At 46.6% G+C, this 27,980-nt stretch overlaps 1 protein-coding gene across 1 annotated transcript; it reads right to left on the reverse strand.

Annotated features, from left to right (window-relative positions):
* Positions 1 to 8: 8 nt before the first annotated feature.
* Positions 9 to 27,980, reverse strand: BLK (BLK proto-oncogene, Src family tyrosine kinase). The gene is made up of 12 exons (XM_033055393.1): positions 27,879 to 27,980; positions 25,628 to 25,676; positions 20,207 to 20,300; positions 19,192 to 19,290; positions 18,133 to 18,236; positions 11,735 to 11,884; positions 10,021 to 10,173; positions 9,004 to 9,183; positions 7,559 to 7,635; positions 4,418 to 4,568; positions 2,559 to 2,690; positions 9 to 508 (listed from the first exon to the last, which is right to left on the reverse strand). Exons 1-12 carry the CDS (start codon positions 27,978 to 27,980, stop codon positions 300 to 302), a joined length of 1,500 nt encoding a protein of 499 aa, XP_032911284.1. The 3' UTR covers positions 9 to 299.

Below are 27,980 nucleotides of genomic sequence, written 5' to 3' on the forward strand. Positions count from 1 at the left end.
GCCAGCCCTGCCCGTGGCACGGAGGGGATGTGGCATCGCCAGCAGTGCCACCAGAGCGGGGACAGGGATTCTCCACCCATACCACCCTCTCTCGGAGCTGAGGGGCTTTTCTCCATCCGGGTGGAATTCCCTTCCGTGATGCCTGTCGGGTGGGCACAGCCCTCCCGGCCACCTCTCCATCCTCTGCGACAACCTCAGCATCCTCCTGGCTCCTGTCCCTCCTCACTCCGGCACGGCAGGAGGGTGGTGGCTGTCCCGCAGCGCTGTCCCCTGCTGTCCCCTGCTGTCCCCAGGAGCCTTCACTGCTGCGGCTCGGGCTCGTACTGCTTCTCCGTGGAGGTGTAGAAGTCCTCGAGCACCGACTGCAGGTACTCGAAGGTGGGGCGCTCCTCGGGGTTGGTGCGCCAGCACTTGAGGATGATGATGTAGAGCTCCCCGGGACACATCTCCGGGCAGGGCATGCGGTAACCCCGCTCCAGGTTGCGGATCACCTCGGGGTTGGTCATTCCTGGATGGGAGCACAGCCCAGATGGAGTTATTCAGCACCCAGAGGTGCCAGGGATCCCACCCAGCAGGGATGGAGGTTCCTGCCTTTGGGATCAGCCTTTCCTCAGGGTGATGCTGCCCCTCCATCCCTCTGTCCCATCCCTGATTCCCCTCTCTACGTTTGGCTTTGCACAGGGGTGAGTGAGGGAAGGAGAGCCAGCTTTGTGACAAGAGGGACATTGAGGGGCTGGAGTGTGTCCAGAGCTGGGGAAGGGGCTGGAGCACCAGGAGAGGCTGAGGGAGCTGGGAAAGGGGCTCAGCCTGGAGAAAAGGAGGCTCAGGGGGGACCTTGTGGCTCTGCACAACTCCCTGCCAGGAGGGGACAGCCGGGGTAAGTCGGGCTCTCCTCTCAAATAACAAGAAATGGCCTCAGGGTGTACCAAGGAACATTTTGATCAGATATCAAAAACAATTTCTTCACGGAAAGGATTGTCCAGCCCTGGCACAGCTGCCCAGGGCAGTGCTGGAGTCCCCATCCCTGGAGGGATTTAAATGTGGCACTTGGGGACATGGATCAGAGCTGGTCTTGGCAGTGCTGGGTTAATTCAATTTAGAATTTTGCAACTTAAAGGGTTCTGTGACTCCAAGAGACAGCCGTGTGTGTCTGGGCACCCTCCAGTGAGGCACAGCCTGGGGAAACACTGGATCCCTCAAACTCACTGGACACTCACCCTGTAAATCCAGCACCTGTACCTGGGTAAGGGATCCTGTACCTGGATATGGGATTCTGTACTTGGATAAGGGATCTTGTACCCATATAAGGGATCCTGTACCTCCATAAGGTATTCTGTACTTGGATAAGGGATCCTGTACCTGGATATGGGATCCTGTACCTGGATAACAGATCCTATTCCCAGATAAGGAATCCTGTACCTGGGTAAGGGATTCTGTACCTGGATAAGGGATCCTGTACCTGGATAAGTGATTCTATTCCCAGATAAGGGATCCTGCTCCCAGATAAGGGATTCTGTATTTGGATATGGGATCCTGTACATGGATATGGGATCCTGTACCTGGATATGGGATCCTGTACCCCCATAAGGGATCCTGTTCCCAGACAAGGGTTCCTGTATCTGGATAAGGGATCCTGTACCTGGATAAGGGATCCTGTACACAAATAAGGGATCCTGTTCCCAGATAAGGGATCCTGTACCCGGATAAGGGATCCTGTTCCCAGATAAGGGATCCTGTTCCCAAATAAAGGATCCTGTTCCCAGATAAGGGATCCTGTTCCCAGATAAGGGATCCTGTTCCCAAATAAGGGATCCTGTATCTGGATAAGGGATCTTGTAGCCAGATAAGTGATCCTGTACCTGGATATGGGATCCTTCACCTAGATAAGGGATCCTGTACCCAAATAAGGAATCCTGTACCTGGATGAGGAATCCTATATCTCCATAAGGAATCCTGCACCCAAATAAGGGCTCTTGTACCTGGATAAGGAATCCTGTTCTCAGATAAGGGATCCTGTACCTGGATATGGGATCCTGTACCTGGATAAGGGATCCTGTACCTGGATAAGGGATCCTGTTCCCAGATAAGGGATCCTATGCCCCCATAAGGGATTCTGTACCTGAATAAGGGATCCTGTTCCCAAATAAGTGATCCTGTACACAAATAAAGGATCCTGTTCCCAGATAAGGGATTCTGTTCCCAGATAAGTGATCCTGTACCTGGATACGGGATCCTGTACACAGATAAGGGATCCTGTTCCCAGATAGGGATCCTGTATCTGGATATGAGATCCTGTACCTGGATAAGGGATCTTGTACCCAAATAAGGGATCCTGTACCCAGATAAGGGATCCTGTACCTGGATAAGGGATCCTGTACACAAATAAGGGATCCTGAACCTGGATTATGGATCCTGTACCCAAATAAAGGATCCTGTTCCCAGATAAGGGATCCTGTACCTGGATATGGGATCCTGCAGCTGGATAAGGAATCCTGTACCCAGATAAGGGATCCTGTACCTGGATAAGGGATCCTGTTCCCAGATAAGGGCTCCTGTACCTGGATAAGGGATCCTGCCGTAGGTGATGATCTCTGTCAGGAGGATCCCGAATGACCACACGTCAGATTTGATGGTGAAAACCCCGTAATTTATGGCCTCTGGAGCTGTCCATTTGATGGGAAATTTGGCACCTGTCCCAAAGGAAACAAAGAAAAATATGTCCTGGAGTTAAAGCATCTCCCTCACCTGTCACAGGCACAAGAATTCCCCAAAACTGATCCCTGGTTCCTGTGGGCTGTTGGTTATGGTTCTGTAATTCTTCCTAGGGGTTCCAGCCCTTTGATTATCTGCACATCCTCCCCAGGACCTGCTCCATCCCAGAGCTGGATGGAATACTCAAAACCAATTTGGCAGATTTATTATGGGACAACAACAGTAGGATTTTGTTCTGTATAAAATTTCTTTGGCTTTCAGAAGAAAAATTGGATCAGATGATCCTTGAGGTCTCCTTCCAAGCTGGTACCCTGTGATTCTGTGAAATCACTTATTAGAAGGGGATTTTGTTTTGTTTTTAGCAAAAGTGCATACATATTATAGCAAATGTAATTTCCCCAGTCCTTAAAGCTGCATATTGATATTAAAACCAAAATGAGCCCCATTTTATTTTGTACACCAAGTTCTTGCTTAACCCACTGTGGACAGCAATGACCATAAGGTTGCAATTTCAGTTTAGCTAAGACAAAAAAAAAACCAAAAAACAAAAAACAAACAACCATCAGCAAAACCACCTTGGCAAGTGGGAACTGATCATGATACACTGCAGAGGAAACCACATTTTTATTTATACACATCCTTGTGGGACTGGAAATCCAACTGCAGAGTGTGAAATAAGCACCTTGGGTGTTGCACATCACGCTCTGAGTGACAAGGCTGGGAAATGCAATCTATGAAGTGAGAATTGCTCAAAGCAGAGAGAGGTGAGCTGTTATTCCAGAGCAAAGCTAGCTGGAAAAATGCTGATGGGAGCTCTGGTTATTAACAGAATTATACTGATTTCATCAAAGCTTTCCTTAAGGAGAAAACTGCCTTAAAAATTCACAGCAAAGTCAAAATTCCCCTTCATGGCAGTTTTTGAATTGCATTTGAGATCTTTTACTACTCTGAAATAGTTTTGCATATTGAAGTGAGTATAACTTGTATCAAAAGGTATTTTGCAGACAGGTAATTGAAAGGAATTATTTAAAAAGTGCAGAAAGCTATTAAATTTCCTTTCCTCAGAGTATATTTCAGGTGAATTTTATCTCATCCCAACTCTAGAAGAGGACAGATTTCCAACATTTGAAAACCTTCTGGTGAGTGCCACTTATGCCTGATTTAATTGTTTTATTTCAGTCCTTTCTGCTGCTTCCCCTGATGCTCTGTGGAGTCCCTTTGCAGTGTGAATGATTTAATCTCATACCTGACCTCAGAGTCAGAGCTCAATACAGACACAATCTCAGAAAGTCTTTTCCAAACTAAATGATTCCATGATTCCTTGTTTTCCAAGCAGTCCCTTTGCTGTGCAAGGGACCTGATGTGGTCAGGGCTTTTCAGGTTTGCCTGGCACACCTGGAAGCTGCTGCTGGATGCAGAATTGTGGCTCCAGCTCTGTTATTTCCTTCCCTCTGGGCTGAAAGCAGCAGCTTCCATTTACCAAGGTCAAATTTCTCCAGCAAACAACAGGACTCCCCCAAACAGAACCAAAAGAGGTTTTTTTTCCCATTTCCCTCTGCTGTTTTCAGTTGGTTTTATGATCCCCAAGCACTGCTGCCTCTCCAGAACTGATTTTTGGGCGTTTCTATTTCTCTGCCTCTTGCACAGTCTGGTACCCTGGCATCCCTGGGGACAGGAGGGTGGGAGGTAAGGGAAGGACACCCACCTTCCTGAGCCAGGTACTCGTTCTCAATGAGCCTGGCCAGGCCAAAATCAGCGATTTTGCAGCAGAGAGTCTCCGAGACGAGGATGTTGGCAGCCCTGAGGTCCCGGTGGATGAAGTTCATGCGCTCGATGTAGGCCATGCCCTCTGCCACCTGGGAGGGGAGGAAGAGCCCATCTTCATCATCATCCCCTTTTTATCTTGGTTTTTATATTTTTAATCATTTTAATCATTTTTATCTTGGTTTTATCTTTCCACCCACATTTGCAAAGCATTTTTGTAGGATTGCCATTATCCCTCCGTGATCATGGATGTGCTCAGGGATGGATGGATGGACAGGTGGGTCAGCAGGCAGGTAAATAAATAAATATTGCCCTTTTACAGGTGCAGATATTCAGCTTTGCCAGTGAAGCAGAACAGAGGCACCACTCTCTGTTTTGTTCAGCAGTCACAGCCCTGAGTTGTGTCTGCAGCGAGAGCTGAAACCACATCACTGGATTCCCAGTTTCTGCCACAAGTCTCTCCTCTCCAAGTGGGGATTTTAGTCATAAACATTCCAGGTTAAACATGTGAATTAAGGTAAAAAAAAAAAAAAAAAAATCCCACAAAAAAGCAAACTAGCAAATCATAGAATTAAAGAGCTTAAAGATCCTCTCATTCCAACCTCCTGTCCCAGGGTGCTCCAAGCCCCATCCAACCTGGCCTTGGACACTTCCAGGGATCCAGGGGCAGCCACATCTTCTCTGGGCGCCCTGTGCCAGGGCCTGACCACCCTCATAGGGAAGAATTTCTCCCTAAAATCTAATTAAAGCACCTGGTGTGTGATGAGCCTCTATCAATGACAGCAGCAATATTTAATTGATGAGTGCTGGAGGCTGAAAAGGGAGATTGATAGCAGACAGAGGTTGCCAGACTGAGTCTCAGATTTGGATTGGGCATTTATTGGGAAGGTGAGTGTGTCTGTGCAGCCCCTGCCATCCAGGGGTAACACCTATTAAAGCTTTAAAGTGCCTCTGGGTGAGGGCAGAGCAATTTTCCACTCCATGCAGATTCACACGAGCCTCAGAAGTCACATGTGGTTTCAAACAGGATACTCACACATACTTTCCAAAGCTGCATTTCTAACCTGTGTCAACACCCCTCTAGTGCAAGGGCTGCTTTCTGCAGTGGAAAATGGAAGAATTGATGTAATTTCCTGTCCTGATGTTAATGAGATAGGACCTGATGCTCGGCCTGTTCCAGCCCAGAGTGTTTTGAAGCATTTACCCTCAAGACTGACCACAGGATCGAGTGCCTCAGCCCAGGCTGTTCTAATTTTAACCCCCACAGATGTCATAGGATCAAAAATTGAGCTTGAGAGGGTTGAGCTGTGATATGACCCCAACACCACAGACAAACAGATTGCAAAATAGCTCAGCACACTGCCCTTTCCTCCTGCCAGACATGCCCAGGCAATGTCTGAGTCCCTGCCCTGCAGAGGTGCTGCTGGGGTGGGAGAGGGAAGGATGAAAAGTGCTCTTCCAATTGATGCCAAAGCCTCAGGGATGGATAAAATCCTTCCTACCCCATGCTGGGGGTGACTCCTGTGGGTTTTGCATCATTGGGGTGTGGGGGTTTGCTCTGAGTTCAGTTATCCTGGTCCTGCAGTTTGCCCAGAGAAGCTGTGGTTGGATCCCTGGAAGTGTCCAAGGCCAGGCTGGATGGGGCTTGGAGCACCCTGGAACAGTGGAAGGTGTCCCTGCCATGGCAGGAGGTTGGAATGAGATGATTTTCCCAGCTCCTTCCAACCCAACCCATTCCATGATTGTGAAACTTTGGCCAAAATCTTTGTTCTGAGCCACCCAGAGGCTGCTCTGGCTGCAGCCATTTCCTCCTGCACAGCAATGCCTCCTGCCAGCTCCTGGGAAATGCTCCCACTAAACCCAAGGGCTCTGCAATATGGATTAATTGGGATCATTTTCTTTACCCTCAGGAATTTAAAACAAACCACAGGCTGTAATTTTTAAGAGAGGGAATGAAACAATGAAAGATGGAGGGAGAGGATTTCAGGAGAGGAGGGAAGTAATTAAGTCAAATACCCTAAACAGGGAGGGTGAATTTGTCCCCATAACATCTCACAGAAAACAATGATGAAGCTGCAGATATGGAAAATTTATCAGTAGAGGAGAGGAAAGGAACAGAAAGAGATTCCTCTGCACCCCTATGGATAATTCAAAGTAAAAATGACAGAAGTGGCACTGCTTCAAATAATTTAAATTTTTTCATCCTAGTTAAAGCAAGAAGGAATGTCTTTCACTATCACAAAACATTTCCTCAAATAGTAAGATTCTCCAGTTGTTAATTCATTAAAAAATAACTCTATGTGAGGGCTGGAACCAGCAAACTTTACATGTTGTTTCCTCAAGTCCACTTTGACAAGAGAAGCTGAGTGATTTTATGGATAAATCCCAGACCTTTATTCAGCCTGATGCTTCAGGGTTTTTTTCCCCCCAATATTTCCTAATTAGCATAACTGGATGAGCTGAATTCTGTCAACAGCTGGCTGGGACAAAGTGCTGGGATTTTGCCATTCTCATTTTTCATGTGGTTTCCCTAATTTTGCCCTATTTGTGTTTAGAGGCATTTCTGGGTGAAAATGTTACACTGCAGCTGTAACTATTAAGATTTTCAGCCTGGGGATGCTTAAAAGTTAAAATTTTGTTTCCCTAAAGAGCAATATTCCCAGATTTGAGGCTCAGAACATCCTTGATGCCTCATCATCAGAAGGGCAGAACTGCTGGTCCTGCTTTGGGAATCTCTTTGTTGATCTTTTTTGGTAAAAAGAAAAAAAAACTTTCTTTTATTTTTTTCTGCTGAGCAAGGCAGAAAAGCAAAGTAAATAAAATCAGACCAAAATAAACTCAACCATCCCCCCAAAAACCTCAAACTCCAGATCTCTAGCCCTGCACTAAGCTATCAGAGGGCTTAAGGACAGAATTGATGTGCACATGGACAGGAGAGGGATGAGGAGAATCCCTCAGAGATCACACCAGGAGGAGCTGCTTTCCTCCAGGAAATCTTTGCTCTGCCTGACTTCACACTTGCAGGAATTCCACTGAGGCAATAACAAATCTTGGATCCTTTTCCCAGGGACTGTTCACTGACCTGAGCAGAGATATCAATGAGTTTGGGGAGGTTCAGCTGGCTTCCTTCTTCTGTCTTCAGGAAATCCAGCAAACACCCTGCAGGAGAGGAGGGACTGCTGTAACTCTTCTGAATAATCTCTGTATTTGTTTTCCCTGGTGCTTCTCTGAATAGATACAACAAATCTGCCTCATCTTAAGGATAATCTGAGGAACCAGAATATGTGTCCACTGGAGGATCTTCCATCAGGACAGCTCCCAAACAGCCCAAATTCCCCTTTATTTTGCACAGATCTGTAGCAAACTGCTGGACAGCCATCATTTAAACTGTTATAAACATGAGAGGCAAAAAAAAGCCAATTTCACCATGAGGGGAGTATAAACCTGAAACAAACCTCCAGTGAGAACAGTGGAGGGGAGAACTTTAAATACAGTAATTTCACGATTATAAGCCGCACGTTACAATACAGAGTGTGATAAAAGGTGTCTGTTCTATCACCATCTGTTGAGGGTGGGGCAGTGATCCTGATCTCCATGGGAGATATTCTGCTAATGGGCATCCATTGAAACCAGGCAGGGCATTGTTCTTTATCTTTTCACAGCCCATCCTTCCTCCAGCCAGTCATTTTCTGCTCATGGCCATTGAGTCCCACTGTGGCACTGATAAAATTACTGCATCCCATTGGGAGTTGCTCCAGCCAGGGGGAAGAGCCCAACATTTCTTACCAAGATAAAAACAGAGGTTTTGGGACACTAAGGGAGCCCCTTTCTCCACTGGACTCCAGAGGAAAACCGGATTTCTCCACATCCCCACTGGAGCTCCGGAGGGAAACTGCACCTTGTACAGGAGCACTGCTCCAACTGAGCCACATCTGTCACTGCAGGAGGATGCAGCCACCATGGAATGGGACTGCTGCCAACACCCTGCCTGACGGGTGTCAGGCTGTACTCTGACTGTGTCAGGGTTTGGGGTTTGTTTCTTTGTAGTACTGTATTTCTATTTTAATTTCCCTAGTAAAGAACTGTTATTCCTAATTCCCATATCTTTGCCTGAGAGCCCCTTGATTTCAAAATTCTAATAATTTGGAGGGAGGAGGTTTACATTCTCCATTTCAAAGAGAAGCTCCTGCCTTTCTCAGCAGACACCTGTCCTCCAAACTGAAACAGCAACTTTTCATTCTTTGTCCATATATAAGCCACACCTGATTATAAGCCGCACTTTGGGTTCGGACCAAAATTTTAGTCAAAATGGTGCAGTTTATAATATTGAAATTACTGTACTCTACAAATGGAGCATCACCAGAATTTTTTTCATCACCCAGAAAGTTTCCTGTGTTAGAATCAACCTTTTGGGTCACCTTCCTGCCGATTTGGTACAACCCTTCCTGCCCACCCCCACTCTGCACTGGCCAGATCACCAAACTGGCCCTGCAGAAGCCCAGCCAAGAGCTCCAGGAGGGTTTTTACCATTGGCCATGTACTCTGTCACAATGTAGATGGGCTGCTTGGTGACCACGGCGTACAACCGCACCAGTTTGTTGTGCTGCAGCTTCTTCATCAGGTTTGCCTCTGCCAGGAAGGCGTCAGGATCCATGCTGCCCTCCTTCATGGTCTTCACTGCCACCTTGACATTATTCTTGTAGTAGCCTGCAGAGAGATCATGGTGTTTTGAGGGATTTGGGGCTCTCTGGGGTTGTGTAATAAAGGGAAGAGCAAATAGAAACCAGAGGAACAGCTTGAATCCTTCATGAAGGAGCACATGGTAAATCCCAGTGCAGCAGGTGTGACAAGAGAGGGGACACTCATGTCACAGCTGCCATCCTTGAGGCTGCATCAGGGATTGTCCCTGCACTGAGCCCATCTCACACAGCCCTCCCAGACCCTTTCTGGGTGAAACCTCACGGGCCTCCCACCAGCTGGGCTCTCACATCACCCAAATGCCATCCAAAAAGGCAGGGCTGTGCAGCCAGCACATGAACTCAGCCTGGTCCTGCCACAATCTCAATTTCCAACCAGCAACCACAAAGAGGGTGGCAAAGGAAGCTGAGCTCGCCCCACTTCCTCTCCTGCTGATTAGCAGTAGGCAGGGAGGGATGGAGATGTGGGGTAAAAACTGGAACAGGGGGAAGAAAAAGTGTGAAATGTCACCCAGGTACCCTGCTGGGTGTGATTTAGCATCACTGGCATCACTACAGCTGTGCCCAGGATTCCCAGGAAGCAGGATATCCCAAGGGATGAGTAAATAGTGACTTCAACACCCATCCCCTGTGAAACCCTTGCTCAACCACTGATCTGTGCAGAAAAGAGCTGTCCAGTCCTTCCCAGGAATCCTCCACACTTCCATGTGTGTGTCTCCATAAATACATGTTTGTCCTTAAGGATGCCCACTCCCAGAATATTTATTGCTTTAGGGGAATAAAAGGGACTTCCATCTCCTCTCTTTATGCCTTTTTTTTCCCTCTGGATGAGGGGAACTCCACTTACCCATCCACACTTCCCCAAACTGGCCACTGCCCAGCTTCTTCACCAGCTTCAGGGCCTCCCGAGGGATCTCCCACTCGTCCTGAGCCCAGGGTCTCTGGGGGACCAGGGATGTGCAGGGGGCTGTGAGGCGCTGGCACAGCCCATCCCCTTTCTCTGCACGAGGACAAAGCACAGCACAGCTCACTGGGATGCCACAGAAAACCTCCTCCTCCACCCACACATGCCAGGAAAAATCAACCCATGGAAACCTCCACAAACAGGGAAGTGAAGTCCCCAGCCCTGGAGGGACTGAAAAGCTGTGTGGATGTGGCATTTGGGGACATGGGTTAGTGGCAGTTCAGGGGGAACTGTTGGGTTCATTCCATTCTAAGGAAAATCTGAGGAACCAGAATGGGTGTCCACTTGAGCACCTTTCATCAGGAAAGCTCCCAAACAGCCCAAATTCCCCTCTGTGTTGCACAGATCTGTTGCAAGCTGCTGGACAATCATAGTTTAAAGTGTAATTTATATACCTTCTCTGTGGTACCCACATGGCCCTAAGTTCCAAAATAATGATAATAAACATTGAGGCCAAAGGCTGGACTTGATTATCTTAAGAGATCTTTTTCAACCTAAATGATTCTGTCATTCTGTGAAGAAGAGTATGACAATGATGATAACAGCCATTTATCATTATTATTATCATTATTATTATTACTACTACTATTAACTATTATTAACTTCTACTACTATTACTTCTATTCTATTACTATTACTTCTATTACTATTATTTTGTTATTAACTATTATTGCTGTTGAGAGTGATGATGTTGCTTTATAATTCCATGATTTCATGAAAATTTTCAGCCACGGGGATCAAGGCACCCAGAATGGTCCCAATCAAAGGGAAATTCTCAAAGGGAGCCATAGAGGAGCAAATTATCCTGCCCAGTTATTCCAAACCCTGCTTCCAACAAATTCCTCCTGCAGATCCTGACAGCATTCACCTCTTTGCTTTCCTGAAGGGAGTCTGTCTTGGGTTACAATACAGAGTGTGATAGAAGGTATCTGTTCTGTCACCATCTGTTGAGGATGGGGCAGTGATCCTTATCTCTGTGGGAGATATTCTGCTAATGGGTCATCCATTGAAACCAGGCAGGGCATTGTTCTTTATCTTTTCACAACCCATCCTTCCTCCAGCCAGTCATTTTCTGCTCATGGCCATTGAGTCCCACTGTGGCACTGATAAAATTACTGCATCCCATTGGGAGTTGCTCCAGCCAGGGGGAAGAGCCCAACATTTCTTACCAAGATAAAAACAGAGATTTTGGGACACTAGGGGAGCCCCTTTCTCCACTGGGTTTGGGGTTTGTTTCTTTGTAGTGCTGTATTTCTATTTTAATTTCCCTAGTAAAGAACTGTTATTCCTAATTCCCATATCTTTGCCTGAGAGCCCCTTATAATAATTTGGAGGGAGAGGGTTTACATTCTCCATTTCAAAGAGAAGTTCCTGCCTTTCTCAGCAGACACCTGCCCTCCAAACTAGGACAGAGACACTCCCTGACTTTAGGCTGGGGGCAGAGCTCACCTTTGCAATTCCATAGGATGCAAACCAGGACATGGGTTCTGGCTGTAGGAGAGCAGGTGGAACAGCTGTGGTGCCTCCCAAACCTGCCCTCCCTCTGTCCCCACTCCCTCCCAGGACACAAACCCACGAGGGAAGGCGAACAACTCACGGCTGTAATGGTGGATGAGCTCTGGCAGGCTGGAGAAAGTCATCCTGGGGGAGATGTAGTACCCCCCACCATCCAGGGAGCGGATCCTGTAGTGTTTGATGACATCCCCCTGGGCAGAGTTGCTGTCCCTCACAGACAGGGAATAGGCATCTGCAGAGGGAGAGAAGGAGCTGTGAGGACAAACTGCACCCCTCTAATGGGTTCATTGTATCATTTAATTAGTGCTTTGCTTTTATTTTTTTGTTTGTTTTTAATTAGGATTAAAACCACAAAGGACTTAAAAACACGGGGACTTTTGCAGCTTCCAGCTATTAATTAATGTCTGTTTCTTCAGGGAAGTCCTGACTCTGAGTCCTAACAGGTGTTTTTCTTCCTCAAATGGATTCACCACTTATAATGGGTTAACTGTACCACCTAATTAGTGGCTTGTTTTCATTTTCTTCTGTTTCCACTTAGGGTTAAAAACACGAAGATGAATTTTTTGATGTTCAGGCTTGGTTGTATATTAAATCTTATCTAAAATACAGAGAGTTCTGCAACACTTCTAGTTACCAGCTAAAAGCGAGCAAAATGGAGGTGGATTTAGTTAGTTACAAGGTCTTTTAAAGCTAAATTATCCAATTAAGAACTAACACCTATATTATTTATACTTTTGACCCAATAACCAAACACTTGTGACCCTCAGTGCAGCACTAACTATCCAACCAAAACCTTCCACCTGAAATCATGAAGAAGAAGAAAACAGAAAGAGACCACACCCAAGAACCTGCCTTGTCCCATACCAATTATTATATTCTAAACCCCTCAAATTTCAAACCTTTCACCGTGTGAAATCACACACTTCTATTTAACTACACCCCCATGATTTTAACCCCCTCACTCAAATTTGGAAGCTTCTCAAAGACCTCGAGTCAAAAGCAGTGTTCTCCTGGGGGTCAGTGTCAAAAAACACAGCCAAGAATTCCTTCCCAATATCCTATCTAAACCTGTCATCTTTCAATGCAAAGCCATTTAAAGCCATTTTCCTCTGGATTGAACATTATTAAACCTTGTGCCAAGGTCAGTGGCTCAGCTGGGGGTGGGTTCAGGAGAACTGTCTTGTTCAGCCACAAACTTGTGACTGTGGCTAAACCAGATCTAGAGATTCCCATCTGGAATCTTGTCCCTTTTGGGTTTCAGGAGAGCTGCTCAGCCATCCACCACTGCCACCTGCATTCCCTCCATGAGAATCTAAACCAAGAGCTGGGTTTTAGTGCACAAAACCATCACTAGATGTTGCTGCAGAGCAGAATTTCCAGCTTGTGTCAGTGTGAGTCAATGCAGCTCAGCACTTTTGGGCTTTTTTCCCTTTTGTCTGGATCATATTTCTATTACAAGTCTGCTGGGCTGCTCGAAGTCTAATCAGTCACCTGGGCTGATAAACTGCCCATTTTTGATGTTTTTTAATGAAAAGACAAGGCTGGACATGTTTAAAAATGTGTGTCTGTTCATGCAGGATCAAAAAAAAAGAAGCAGAGCTATCCACAGCAGCTCTGAAATCCTAATCATGCATGTGAGGGGAAGGTTTATTAACATAAAATCCTCTCTGGCTGGTGTTTCTCCACCCCAGAACCAGCAGTTTTCCCTACACTGTGCCTGAAAACCATTTGCATTTATAAAAAGCAGCAAAAACCTCCCCACACCTCTGTGGATATTTGCTCTGTTGGAGTGATCATAAATCTTTACAAGCAGAATTTGGAAGAGCCTAAAGTTTTTCCAAGTGCCAGCAGTCATTCTGAGGGGACTCCCTTCCTGCAGAGACCAGATCTGGTGGTGTAAAATCCATGGAAAAACCTGGTGGTTTAAATGCAGAGCCAGGGAACCTCAAATTTGATGTGGTGGTCTCCTCAGCAGAGGAAGCTCTTCTGTTTCTCTTTCCTTCACCAGGAATAGCAGGCAGAAGATAAATTTAAAAGCCCTTTTGATTTGATCAGTCCTGCAGCTGAACAACTGAGAAACAACCCTGAAACATCTTCAGTGGGGCAAATAAAACCTCGAGGGACAGGCAAAGAAATGGCTCTGCTGGTTCCAAAATAATGATAACAAACATCAAGGACAAAGGCTGGGCTTGATAATCTTAAGACATCTTTTTCAACCTGTGATTGTGTGAAGAAGAGTATGGCAATGATGACAACAGCTATTTTACTATTATTATTATTATTATTATTATTATTATTACTACTACTACTACTATTATTACTACTATTACTACTATTACTATTATTACTATTATTACTTTTATTACTATTATTACTATTATTATTACTATTATTATTGCTATTAACTATTATTAATTTCCATGATTGCTGTTGAGGGTGATGATGTTGTTTTAATTTCCAAGAGACTGAAAAGGGCTCACACAGCACAAGACCCAGAGGGTGCTGGGTGTGCCTGGGACATGGTTTAGGGTTTGTGAGGGATTTTTACAGGGCAAAGCCTGCTCAAAGAAGGAGCCAAACGTGGTGTGAAGGCAGCTGCACTGAGGCCAAGTGATCCTGCAGAAGGAAATCCAGGAGCTGATGACAAACACGGCTGCAAGGGGCTGAGAGGCAGCAGGGAAGGGGAGACCTGCCCTGTTTGCCAGGGTGCTTGTACCCTAAATATTTCTCCCACAGGATCTCCTTTCCAAGCCCCACCAAGCCTTTAAACTCTCCTGCACCTTTCAAGCAGAGACAGGGCCAATCTCTCAGCTGCCTATGTTAATTCTTACCCTGTCATTAAGCTAATGACTGCATCTCAGCCCCAGCCACAGTTTACAGTAATTTCACGATTATAAGCAGCACGTTACAATCCAGAGTGTGATAAAAGGTATCTGTTCTATCACCATCTGTTGAGGGTGGGGGCAGTGATCCTGATCTCCATGGGAGATATTCTGCTAATGGGCCATCCATTGAAACCAGGCAGGGCATTGTTCTTTATCTTTTCACAACCCATCCTTCCTCCAGCCAGTCATTTTCTGCTCATGGCCATTGAGTCCCACTGTGGCACTGATAAAATTACTGCATCCCATTGGGAGTTGCTCCAGCCAGGGGGAAGAGCCCAACATTTCTTACCAAGATAAAAACAGAGGGTTTGGGACACTAAGGGAGCCCCTTTCTCCACTGGACTCCAGAGGAAAACCGGATTTCTCCACATCCCCACTGGAGCTCCGGAGGGAAACTGCACCTTGTACAGGAGCACTGCTCCAACTGAGCCACATCTGTCACTGCAGGAGGATGCAGCCACCATGGGATGGGACTGCTGCCAACACCCTGCCTGACGGGTGTCAGGCTGTACTCTGACTGTGTCAGGGTTTGGGGTTTGTTCTTTGTAGTGCTGTATTTCTATTTTAATTTCCCTAGTAAAGAACTGTTATTCCTAATTCCCATATCTTTGCCTGAGAGCCCCTTGATTTCAAAATGATAATAATTTGGAGGGAGGGGGTTTCCATTCTCCATTTCAAAGAGAAGCTCCTGCCTTTCTCAGCAGACACCTGTCCTCCAAACTAAAACAGCAACTTTTCATTCTCTGTCCATATATAAGCCACACCTGATTATAAGCCGCACTTTGGGTTCGGACCAAAATTTTAGTCAAAATGGTGTGGCTGATAATTGTGAAAATACTGTAGTCCATTTGCTCCTACAGCTCTCAGCAGCCCCTTAAACCCTTCCCAATGGGAAGCTCAGGAGCTGAGCTGGATGCAGAGGCTGAGCTCAGTGAGGTCCCTCCTGCCAGGAGCAGAGATACAGGAATCCTGCAGGGAGCCAGGAGCCCGTGGCTCAGCACAGCTGGGGAATGTGCTCCTGCAGCTTTGGGAATGATTGCTGCTTCAGGGGATTTGGTTTATTTGCAGCAGCTTCACCAAAGATTTCACTGCCAGCCTGCTTCCCACACTGTCCCATGGATGTGCCTTCTGTGGACTCTGAGAAAACTTGACTCAGAAGATTTGCAGAGTTTCTGCATCTCAAACCCTGAGGAAAACGAGGCTCTGCTCAGGATGGGCTGGGAATAGGTGCTGCTCCTAGTCAGGGTGCAGAACCCATCCTGCTGTGCCTGACATCCCAGTATGAGACAAACCCTCCCAGTTTAAGGCACTAAGAGGGGATAGCTCGGCCCAGTGCTTGTCCCTGATAGTCAAATTTTGCTGGTGATGTGCCAAGTGAATGAAAACACACATCATGGGGAAGGAAAACATAAAAAAACCCAGCAGGGCTGCAAGAGCAGAGTTAATTCCATGGCATTGCTCTGGATAGCTCTTGATGGGCCACAGGGTGCTTTGCACCAGGGAATTCAGCTCCATGGACATTGGAGATGCCTGGCTTTGTCTTTCCCTTTTCTTTTTAGGGAGGAGGAAGCTGTGGTGATCATCCAGGCAGCCCAAAGCACAGAGTGCTCAGGTAGCAGCTGGGCACACAGGATGAGTCAGAGGATGAGGTGTTGGAAGGAATAACACCCAGGTTTTATCCTAAATATCAGAAAGGCACAGGGCAGAGGCACATCTGAGCATTTGGGACTCACATGGGGCTTCCATGGAGAGGAACCCACATCTGCTAATGCAAACTATCACACACCTCATTCTTCTTGACAGCACAGACAGATCCATTAATTAAGGTGATTTCTCCTTGGATTTCACAACTCCACCACCTCTGTGTGACCAAAACTCACCCAGATTCCAGATAATTGCAAAAGCTGGGGACAATTGTCCTGAACAAGGTCTGATCCCATGCATGTGTGGCACCTGGAGATGCCACAAGGACCAGGATCATGTGTGGACAGAGCTTGAGGAACATGAGTGTTTGCTTTGTGTTGCTCCCTGCCCTTCCTGGGTGCAAGGAACAATCCCACCAGCTGCCCAAATATCCCAGCAAACAAAGGGACACTGGGAATGGGATAAACAGAAGAGCAGCACATGGTGAGAAGTCCAAGCCTGCAAAAGCACCACAAAGGTAGCAGGGAAACTCAGAAACAGCAGGAAAAGTGACTTATAAAGTGAAATGTTTAGAAACAAATCTTTTAAATGTTCCCTACAAATCCTGCAAGCTGTAAATCCTTATGGACAGCAGCCTTCCTGCTTGCTGTCAGCTCAGCAGGGACATGTGGAGGTGAGTTCAGGCATGGAAAGAGGGGGAAATTCAAGGTAGGATGCTCCAGTCTGACACAGCCCCACTGCCTGGTGGGACACAGATACAGGAGGATGAGATTCCACTGCAGCATCCAGACCTGGCACTATTGAATTTTCTGGTGGTGGAGGAAGGAACAGCTCCACGGTGGAAGGAGCTGCTGCCTTGGAGACCTCCCTTGTGAATAGGAGGAAAAAAGAGACAAGAAAGGAAGATGAAGATGCATTTGTAGGGTGGAGGAACCACTGTTCCCTGTCTCACTGTTTGACCTGAGCCTTTGGAAATATTTGGGAAACAAAGGAAAAGAAGGTTCCCTGAGATTTCTGCTGGATGCTCCAGCTCTCTGCTGATCAAGTCACAGTTGCACACCATGATCTTAGAGGTTTTCCAACCTGAACAATTCCTTGATTCTACTGGGAAAACACAAAACCCCTTTTCCCATGTGTTAAGGAAAGACTCCTGCATCCATTTGAAAGGAAAAGAATCAAATGAGAGCAAGACTGAAACATTTTCCTGAACTTCTCCACAGGTCTGGTTCAGAGCAGAACCACAGGAGCACGAGGAACATCATGCTGCAAGAACATGTGATGGCCAGAGGAAGCAAGGAGAAAAAGTAGGAAAGAAACAATATGGAATTCCCATGGGACAACCCAAACTAACTTCCAAACTCTACGAATTAATAGCATGGAACAAAGAAATTGAAATTAAATGGATATGGTTAATAACTACCACTACCCAAGAGGAGTGGCTCAATGCTCTGGCCTTTCCATCCTCACTGGATCACATTTTGTTACTTTTTCAAAAGTGGAAAGAAGGTGGATTAAAATCCATCTATCCTGCTCTAGTGACTCTCCTTCCAAAAGTTCTGGTTTGCATAGATTCTTCTTTCTACATACAACCAGGAAAAACATGTTTCCCCTGGGAAAATGATTTTTTTCAAAATTCTACACGTTTCTGTGGCAAACAGGAGAAATATTCCTTCAAGAATATCTTGTAGAATTACAAAAAAAAAAAAAAAAAAAAAAAAAAAAAAGAAAAGAAAAAAAGAAAGAGAGAGAGACATTTCCCAAACTATTTCAGAAAATCTGCTTATTTGTGTTTCTGTGGAAGAGCCACTGTCACCACAGCCAGAACTGCACAAATGAGCAGATCATGAGCAAATCTTTGCTCTCCAAACCCTCAGCTCCCTCCTAGAGCTCTGCTGAAGGTTTTCCAAGCCTGGGCAGCAATGAGGAATTACCTTTGCTCCACGGATCTCACCTTTGGTGGTTTCACTCTCCCTGACGAGGAAAGAGCCAACTTTGTTCCCAGAAGACAACAGCAGCCGTTCAGCATCTTTTCTGCTCAGAGTTCTAAAATACCACCTGGGAGACAGAAAAGGCAAAATCATGGTTTAAAAAGGAAAAATTCTCAAAAAAATTAAATTCTTTCCAGTTATATTTTTTTTATAATTGAATCATTACACTGTGAAACTGAAGGTTGTTTTTATCAGCAAGTAGTTTTTTATCTGCTGGGAAGTGGCAGTAAAATATTGTTTTGGGTAGATTAACACCAGGTTTGGGTCACTTTGGGCTCGTTTCAGAAATTCAGGCAATTCAGACAGCTTGGAGAGTAGATGGGATGTGCAGTATCCAAACACAGGAGGAGTTCAGGTTACACAAAGAGCTTTTATAGCTCAGCCATGTTTCTGTGTGCTGCTAAATCACTCAGAGATGGTTGGGTCCCTCCAAGAGGAGATTGCAGGCAGGACTGATCATTTAGAGCTGAATGCCATCATGGGAAAAAATTCTCCTTCTGTTTGTATTATAGGTAAAATAAACTCTTTTGACTTCAGTCTTTCATTCAATCTTCCTTGCAGGGAGCTGCACCTGGCCTCATTTTACAAACACACTGTGGGGCTGGGCACTGGCACTCCGTTTTCTGTCTTGTTAAATTGTGGGTGAGGTCCCTGGCAGATCCAAGCCCTGGATCAGTGCATCCAGGCAGAGATTCCCAGTTTGCAGATGGATATTCTATTGGAAGGTGAAGAGTTTAGCACCATTTGTGTGGCTGGGACCAGAGGATGCTCCCTGGCACTGCCACCAAAACCTTTCCTTGTTTTCCACAGTGGGTGCAATCAATGGGACAAGAACCTTCCCCCACTTTCCCCATAACAACCTCCTCCTCCCTTTCCACACCAAAATGATGCTTAAAAACTTGTCCTGAGCTTTTGGGCACCACTGTTTGGGATGAGGGAAGATCTCCTTCCATCCATCCCAGCAGTGACAGCTTCCTGATCAATAAAGATCTTGTTGACCTCTCAGAAGCTTTCCCACTTACTTTTCCTCTTCCAAAGTGTCCACTTGTGCCACGAAGTTGCTGGGGATGTAGCCTTTCCTCCCAGTGCTGAGGGACTTTGCCAGCCACCAGTCCCCCTCGCTGCAAAGGGAGCAGAGGGACAGCTGTGAGTGCCCAGAGGAGGTTTGGTGACAAGCTGGGGCTGTGGGGATGTGGATTGTGGGGTTTGGGCACTGCAGATGGACTAGCACTCCATAATCCACTCTGCAGTTCCCTCTGGATTCCCTAGGACCAGAACCAGTTGGAGGCTGCTGGTGTTTCACTGTGGAGGTGACAAAATCTCTTTCCATGAAGGTGGAACAACCACAGACCCAAACCTTTGTCTCACACCTCGACATCTGTCTCATGGGGTTTATTTTGTCTCTTGAGCAGGGCACTGGGTCCTTCCTGCTCCCCACTTTGTGTTCCAGACACCCCACCTTGCTGACTGAGCCCCCAGCCCTGACCCAAAGCCATGCAGGGGCTTCTCCATCTCCTTGTCCCACAGGTCCCAGCCCATGGTGAGAAATGTCACCTCTGGAGGCCACCTCACAGAGCAGCCCTCCAGGGTCTGGGGGCCCCAAGCCCACCTCTGCCCTGTTGTGGACTGGGCCTCTTCTGTGGTGAGTTTGAGAAGAAGTTGAAATGAAACCTCACGAGTGTCTGGCTCAGTTCTGTCCTTTCCTCTGACTACACCCAACCCACATCCTTTGCAGAAGCAGAATCAGCACAAACACAGGACAGGAGCTGGTTTTGCTGTTGTTATTTATGCTGCTCCTGCACCCACTGGCAGCAGGGAGAATCCCAGTGCCACCCAGGCAGGGACAATATCCAGCCCCAGAGTGTCTGTGACCCACAGAAATGTCACAGTGCAGGGAGATGAGGGCACAGCCACGCTCTGGAGCAAAGCCAAGGCTCAGGCTCAGCTCTGCAAAGTGGTGGCTGACCCCAAGGTTCCCCCTTTCCCAGCCTCCCTGTGCTCGTTTTTTGAATTTCCTCCTGGCAGCAGGTCACTTACTTGGAGAGGACCTGGAGTTTCTCCCCCTTGACCAGCTCCAGGTCACGGTCACTGGAGGCAGGAAAATCGTACAGTGCGACCACAAACAACTGATCTGAAAGAAGAATTAACTGCTTTGAATCCAGGCTGTTCCTTGAGTGGCTTGGTGCACACCTGGGTGTCTGGTGGAGCCCCTAAACATGGGGCTTTGTCACCATCCCACCCCCCAAATCCAACTTTTCCACCAGCCCAGCTTCCCTGCCCACCACAACCTCTGCTCCAAAAAAGCATTTCCTGTGTACGGATTTCTAAAACACTGCAGAACCACCCCCACATCCACAAAACCCCGAGGGGCAACAAGGGAAGAGGGTTTGTGTGCAATCAGAAGGGTCATAAATAACCTGTCAGAGCTCAGCCTGAGTTGTACACAGAGGTAAATGAAAGCTGCAACACTTCCCTGGGTGGCTGTGGAATCTAACTCGAATTGACGTGGGTTTTTTGATTGAAAAAAGTATAAAGTCATTGCAGTCTCTGTTATTTGAGGATTTAGCTCACCCTGGGCTCATGGTTTTTGCTCTGGGCTCATTGAGTATCTTGTCATCCCTCCCTCTTGAACACTTTTCCTTGCAGATCATAGAATGAATCACAGGATGGGTTGGGTGGAAAGGAACCTTAAATCCCATCCAGTCTCACCCCCTGCCATGTGCAGGGACACCTTCCACTATCCCAGGCTGCTCCAAACCCCATCCAGCCTGGCCTTGAACACTTCCAGGGATCCAGGACAGCCCCAGCTTCTCTGGGCACCCTCACCCTGTGGGCTGGAGCTGAATCTCCTGGTTTGCAAACCCCAGAGGTGCCAGGGCTGCTCTCAGGGAAATGGTGCAGCCCTTCCCCTGTGCTCTGCACGCTCAGAGCTGCTGAAGCAGAAAGGAGCAGCTATTTTGGGGCAAATCAAAACTTATAAAAAAGAATCAGCACATGCACAGGAGCACAAAAGTCAAACCAAAATAGTGGGGTGGAATAGAAAAGGAAAGGAGAAGGAGGGAAAGAAGAAGGAGAAGGAGGACGAGAAGGAGAAGGAGAAGGAGAAGGAAAGAAAAAGAAAAAGAAAAAGAAAAAGAAAAAGAAAAAGAAAAAGAAAAAGAAAAAGAAAAAGAAAAAGAAAAAGAAAAAGAAAAAGAAAAAGAAAAAGAAAAGAAAAAAGAAAGAATGGGAACTTGCTGCAGCAAGGTTTCAGTTTGTGCTCAGCCTAATTAATGCACTGAGAGCGATGGACAGCCTATTATTAGCATTTTTCAAAACAGCCTGTCAAGCCACTGTCTTCGGGTGACCTTTTCAAATAATGCCACCAGCAAGGGAGCCAGACTGGCCCTTTGTCACACAAGATAACCGTGTCTCTGGGGCACCTTGGGGTCCGTGCCTGTGCAAGGCTGGCTGCTGCTCCGATGGCAATTTGTAAGGAGGAGAAAGGGTCAGCGTGGGAGGAAAGGCAGCTCTGGAAAGCAGAGCCCTGAGTAGCTCCCTTCAGGCTTTTGAGAAGGAAATCGGAGATCCATGAGAGGTTCCAGCAGAGCCTCTCTCCCAGGATGGGAAAAGGATGCTCAGTCACGAGGGAGAATGCTTTGAAGTCTGAAAATAGCTGGCACGGTTGGGGGCTTCCCCTTGAGGCAGCTCGAATTAGCAATGCACCCAAAGTCTCTCTGTCTGCCTCCTGGAGAAAGTTGTTATCACACATCTGCTCAGACATGAAAGGGTTTGGGGCATGTGCCTCCTCCTGCGTCCACACACACCCTCCTGGTCCTCTTGAAAGGGAAATAATGCAGTGATCACACTTCGAAAAAAAAAAAAAAAAAAAAAAAAAAAAGAGCAAATGTGTAAATATCTTCAAGTCTAGAATGGCTGGGTACTCCAGAAAATGGAAATGGAGTTTTGATCTCACAGCGACTGTCGTAAATGAAAATAGATGAAATTAAAAAGAGGGAAAGCAGCAAGGACAAAAAAGGTTTGTGTGCTGAAAAAATACTTTATCACCTCTTATCCCAAAATAGGGGCTGAGAACACTGCACACTGAAACGAGCCAGAAGAAAAGCTCTCTCTGCCCGAGCCAGCAGGAGTTGCCATCCCATGATGAAAGGGGCTCTTCCTGTCCCTGAATCCATGGAGAAACACATGGAAAACACTGCCTTGGCCAGTTTGATCCACTCAGGCCACCAGAGGCTGGTTTGAGGAGCTCTGCAGATAAAGTTGCCAGCCCCAGGACTTTGATTGGGAGCCAAACACATCCTGGCTCAGAGCTGCTGTGAGGAAAGTCTGATAGCAGTGGGTTTGCAGAGGCTGGGTGCCAGTCTGGGGGCTCAACAGGAATGATTCAACCAGTCCTCCCACTGCTGGCTTGTCCTGAATGGAAGCTCTTTGCAAGCACCTCATGGCTGAGAATGATCACCCACTGGTTTAGGGCATTTTTAGGATGGTCAGGGTGTCTGTGGCAGCTTGCTGGGTGCACTGAGCTATGGGTTACTGCTGGAAATGGGAACAGCTTTCTGCTCCAGCCTGGCATGGGCTGGTTGGAATCACTGAGTCCTAAACTTGGAAAAGAGCTCCAAGGTCATCAGGTCCAACCATTAAGCCAGCACTGCCAAGGTAACCCCTAAACCATGTCCCCAAGTGCCACATTCCCCTGGCTTTTAAATCCTCCAAGGATGCTGATTCCACTGCCTGGGCAGCCTGCTCTGAAGGTTGATAAGACTTTTGGTGATTTTTTTTCCTAATATCCAGTTTAACCCTCCCCTGGTGCAACTTAAAGCTATCTCCTCTTGTCCTTTCACTTTTTACCAGGGAGAAGAGCCCAGCCCTCCCTGGCCACAATCTGTTTTCAGAGCCAGAAGGTTCCCCCTGAGCCCCCCCAGCTCCCTCAGCCTCCTCTCCTCAGATGTGCTCCAGATCAAAATAATAATTTTTGCTGAGAAGTTTTAATTTCTCACTGAAAACTCAATCTTTTCAGTAGAAATAACCCTTCCCTTTCCCACTCACGTTTCTGACAGCACTCCTTCCAAACACAAAACCACATTCAAGTTCAACAATAAAAATGACCAAGAATTTTGGCATCAACTTTGAGATGCTGCATAAAACCTCAAGCTGCAGAGCATGCTAAGCTTCCACACCCTGAAACTCAGAGTCCTGTTCATATTTTGGTCAGCAGGAAGCAAGTGAAGAGGTGGAAGAAGTTGTGGTTCCTCAGCAGAAGAAATAACCTCACAGAGAGTTCGACTCCTTGTGCTGTTACAGGTTATTAAAATACCTGAGGACAAGCACCCAAAACCATCAGTGGGATTTAAATCCAGCTGTGAGCAGCAGGCAGGGCAAGGCCAGGGGTTATTTTACCTTTTTTTTTCTGTCTTATCCACCCAGGGCAAGCAAACAGCAGCCCTACCATGGGACTCTTGGGTTTGGGGCTCACCATGGGCCAGGACTTTGCAGGGCTGGGAGCTTTGGGGGTTCAGAATTAAAATTTTGACTCCAAAGAGACTTAAAACCAGCCTTAAAAACTTTGTGATTGCTCATTGGATGGTGTTAGAATGAATGGGAAGCTCACATCATGGAAGAATCACCACAAGTGGAAAAAGGATTGGTGATGCCACCTGCACCACGTGGAATGCAGAGTTCTGCACCCCTGTGTCACTTCCATGAGGATAAATAACGTCAGGAGGAATCAAGTTTGTGTTTAAAATAAATAAATAAATAATTTCTGAGATGGGGTGTGAAAGCTGGAAAGTGTGAAACTATTTCAACAACTTGAGATCAGAAAAAAAATTTGAAAAAAAGTCATTCAAAACACAAGGAGAGAAAAAAAAAAAAAAAAACTAAAAAAATTTTAAAAACCCCACTGAAAATAAAAGGTTGATTTTACATTACATGCCACGCTTCCGTAGCCAATAATTTTCCCTGACTGAATTTAAAGTGCTCCCACAGGATTTAATTCCTCTCTCTGAATTTATTTTTTTTTTTAATACGATGTGATTGCCTGGATTTTGTGCTTTCTCTTTCAATTCACTTAAATTGCTGTCACTTAGGAGAAGATCTCTGGTATCTCAAATATCTTATCAGCCCATTTTGCCACACAGGGCACAGTCACATGTGCCATCATTTCAGGTAAATTCAGACACTGGCAGAGAAAAATAGGAAGTTTTCCAGACTGTCAGTGTGAATATTCCTCCAGAACTGGAACTGAATCTAGTGAGCAAAATTAGTTTTGAGAGTTGAAAATGGCTAATATTGTACTTAATCCATTTTTTAGCATCTTTCAACTTCTGCCTTCGGGCATGAAGGAGAAGTAAAATCCGCCTTCCTGATCACAATTTCTGCTATGACTCTGACCAGAGTGGAAAAAACCCTGTGATAAAAATCCTGCGATAAAAACCCTGTGGTAAAAACTCTGTGATAAAAATCCTGTGAAAAACTGCCAATCCCTGCTCAGCTGGGGAGGCAGGAGAGCACGGCCACTTGGACATGTGCCATGAAAACAACTCTGAAAAGAAAATGCAGCTACTGGGGAAAATGGTGTTTCCATGAAAACACACCCCAGCTCACGTGGCTGAGAACCTTCACCTCCCACAAATTTGATCTCCATAACAAAAGCTAAATTTGAAGAATATTTTGATGTTGCAGGAGTTCCTGTGGTAGGGACCATCCATCACCATCCATAAGGACCTAAGAAGAGCTAACAGCACCATTCCATCCCATTTATTCCCCACCCCTCTTTTCCCTCACACCATCTCCCCCAATCCTACCCTTTCCTCCACGTGCAGAACGTTCATGTGTTCCCAACTTCCCTCTCCCCAGCTTCCTCTATTTCCCCCTCCTTCTTCTAATTATCTCTCTGTCCTTAATCTGCAGAAGTTCTCTGACAGAAACACACTCGAGGCTGGGCAGAGGGAGCTGAGGGCTCCCTGCTAAAGGACAATAATCTCCAAACACCATCTGCGACCCACAGATAATTGCAGAGGTGGATGGAGCCAACAGTCCTTCTCCAGGCAGGGGGCTCTGTGCATCCTTATTTCATGTCATTTCCTTTCTTTTCCCTCTCTTTGTAGCCTCTCTGATGCCTGCTATTTCCTCTGAAATTTCCAGCACGCTGCAAATCTCACACAGCTCAGATCTCCCTTTGCTCCTCCAATCGTGGAATGGTGGAAGCGACCTTGAGGATCACCCGGTTCCACAGCAGAGGGAATGCTTTTCCCTCTGGGTTTCTTTGATCAGCAGGGGGAAAATTGGCAGCTGCAAGGCCTTGGTGATGCAAACTGAGTTTTTCTGAAGCGCTCAGATAAACTCCCTGCAAGCACAGAAACCACACGCCCGTGACGCGATGGCTCGCCCCCAAACCTGACATTTGGGGACCACCACCCTGCAAAACCCCGCAGGCAGGCAAAGAAAACAGAACCCTACCTTGAGCAGAGGCTTGGTTTAGATGAGGGCTGTTGATAACTTGTCTCCCCTGTGATAGAAATAGAAAGGAAAAAGGAGATATTCATCACTTTGCTGTGTTTCAGGAAGAACTGATTTCAGCTTCACAGACGAGTGGGAGTCTGGTCCAGAGACCACTGCAGTCAGGCAGCAGCTCCTGTACCTGGCTCCACACCCTGTGATGGCTTTGGCACATTTTGCCATCGTAGCTGTCTTCACAGAAAGCTGGAATAGCCCTTGGCTTCCCTCTGAGTTAAAGCAGAAATGTGCTGCCCACTCTTTTGGAGGGGTTATCCAGCCCCTGCTCACTGGTGCCAGATTTTGGATCAGTGAGGGATGAGATAGGAATGGTCCACTTGAGAAATGGCAATTGCAGAATTGTTGGAAGCAGAAAACCAGAAATGTTGTCTGCTGTAATTGTCCCAAGGATCATGGGTGTGTGATATGCTTTGCTCAAGATTACATTCAAAAAAACAGAGGCAGTAACATCAAGTTAACTGTAGAAATCACAGAATATTCAATGGTTCTTGTGGATATCCACTCAGGATATTCTATGATTCATTAATTCTATGATTCCTGAGCTGGAAGGGATCCACAAGGATCATGAATCCTGCACAGACACCCCAACAATCCCACCCTGTGCATCCCTGTGATGTCCTAACACCCCCGGAGCTCTGGCAGCCTTGGGGCTGTGCTCATTCCTCTCCTCCTGTGGGAGAGGAACCTTTTCCCAATATCCAGCCTAAATCCCCTCTGACACAGCTCCAGCTGTTCCCTTGGGTCCTGTCACTGGTCACAGAGAGCAGAGATTGCAGGGAAATTAGACTGTGAAATTAAATAGCAACAAGTTGCTGCAACTCATCTGGGCACAGTTTTAAAATGTTGACTTGGTCCCATTGTTTGGCCCTTCAAATTGTCCATAGATCATTTCTCATGATCTGGGATGGAACCACCTTGTTTTGGGGGGATAACAGTTTGAAAATGGGCTTCACCCACCTCACAGTGCCTGTGGTGGCTGTTTGGCCACGCCAGGTATTTTTATACATGTGCAAAAGTGGTGAAATGCAGAGACAGAACTAAAAACACCTCGTGTTTTCTGCCTGCACCACCCTGTGACCCCAACTCAGCAGCAGTGAGGGGTGGGAGAGCTGCTCATCTGCTGCCATTTCTCATTTAAGTGGAAGAAATTTGAATTTCCCCTGACATGTGAGAGCTGAGTGCTGCCTGTGGCAAAAAATAACGAATGGCAGAGGGTGGTCAGTGATACTGTATTTATACTGATAGTGGCTCCTCTCCAGTGAGCTGGAGAGAATGAAATCTAGGAAAATAACATCTTCTTGGTCAATCTGACATCTGCTGTCATGAAAACTGGACTGAATAGCCATGGGAGAGCTCAGAAATGAAAGCAAAGGAGTGAAAAACATCTCCAGCTGTCATAAAGAGCAATGATTGGCAATTCCTCCCCTCTCCCAGGGCTCAGGATGGGTTTCACATGAGCTGCACCTCGAGTTTTTCTCGTGCTGGCTGCAGTGCTGGCAGGGACAAGCAAAGACAAAACAACTTCATATCCTTTGGACAGCAACAGAGGTGAAGTGACTTACAAAGCTTAAACTAGAAATTTATCATTTGAGGTCTCCTAAACCCTTCCCCAGTTCCTTCCTGCCGTGTGTCCTTGCCAGCAGAGGCTGAGGGAATGCAAAGGCAGCAGCAGATGCCCAGAATTCCTGATTCTCAGCTCACCCCAACACAGATTGGCTGCAGACCCTCTTTACTGAACCCACTGAGGGCTTGCAGTGGTGAAGTTTCCATTGTGGTTTGCAGCTCTGAATCTTAGCCTGAATCTGACCCATCTTGCAAGTCAGCAACATCAGCTTGGCTTTCAAAATGCTGATGAGAAGATATTTCAAAGTACCAATATACAGTGTTTTAAATATAGATGAAAGGTTCCTCGGAGCCCTTCCCAGCCCTGTTCAACAGGGATGAGCTGGGAGGAGCAGGATTCCCAGAGAAGCTGTGGAAATGTCCCCTGGATCCCTGGAAGTGTCCAAGGCCAGGCTGGACAGGGCTTGGAGCAACCTGGGATAGTGGAAAATGTCCTTGCCCATGGAAGGGGATGGAACTTTCATGTTCATTACAGCCCAAATAATTCTGTGATTCTAAATACTGCCTGCATCACTCCAGACATAACTGAGCAGTGGGGTGATCCCAAAAGGACACAAAACTGCAGCCTTACCTTGGGTGGGGCAGGAGGAGGTTTTCCCCTGGATTTTGGGTTGCCCCCAGAAGTGTGTTTCTCACTGGGCATCAGCTGATTTTTGCTGCCAAACAACCCCAT

This window comes from Catharus ustulatus, chromosome 3 (genome assembly GCF_009819885.2).
Source record: "Catharus ustulatus isolate bCatUst1 chromosome 3, bCatUst1.pri.v2, whole genome shotgun sequence".
In the NCBI taxonomy this organism is placed as follows: domain Eukaryota; kingdom Metazoa; phylum Chordata; class Aves; order Passeriformes; family Turdidae; genus Catharus; species Catharus ustulatus.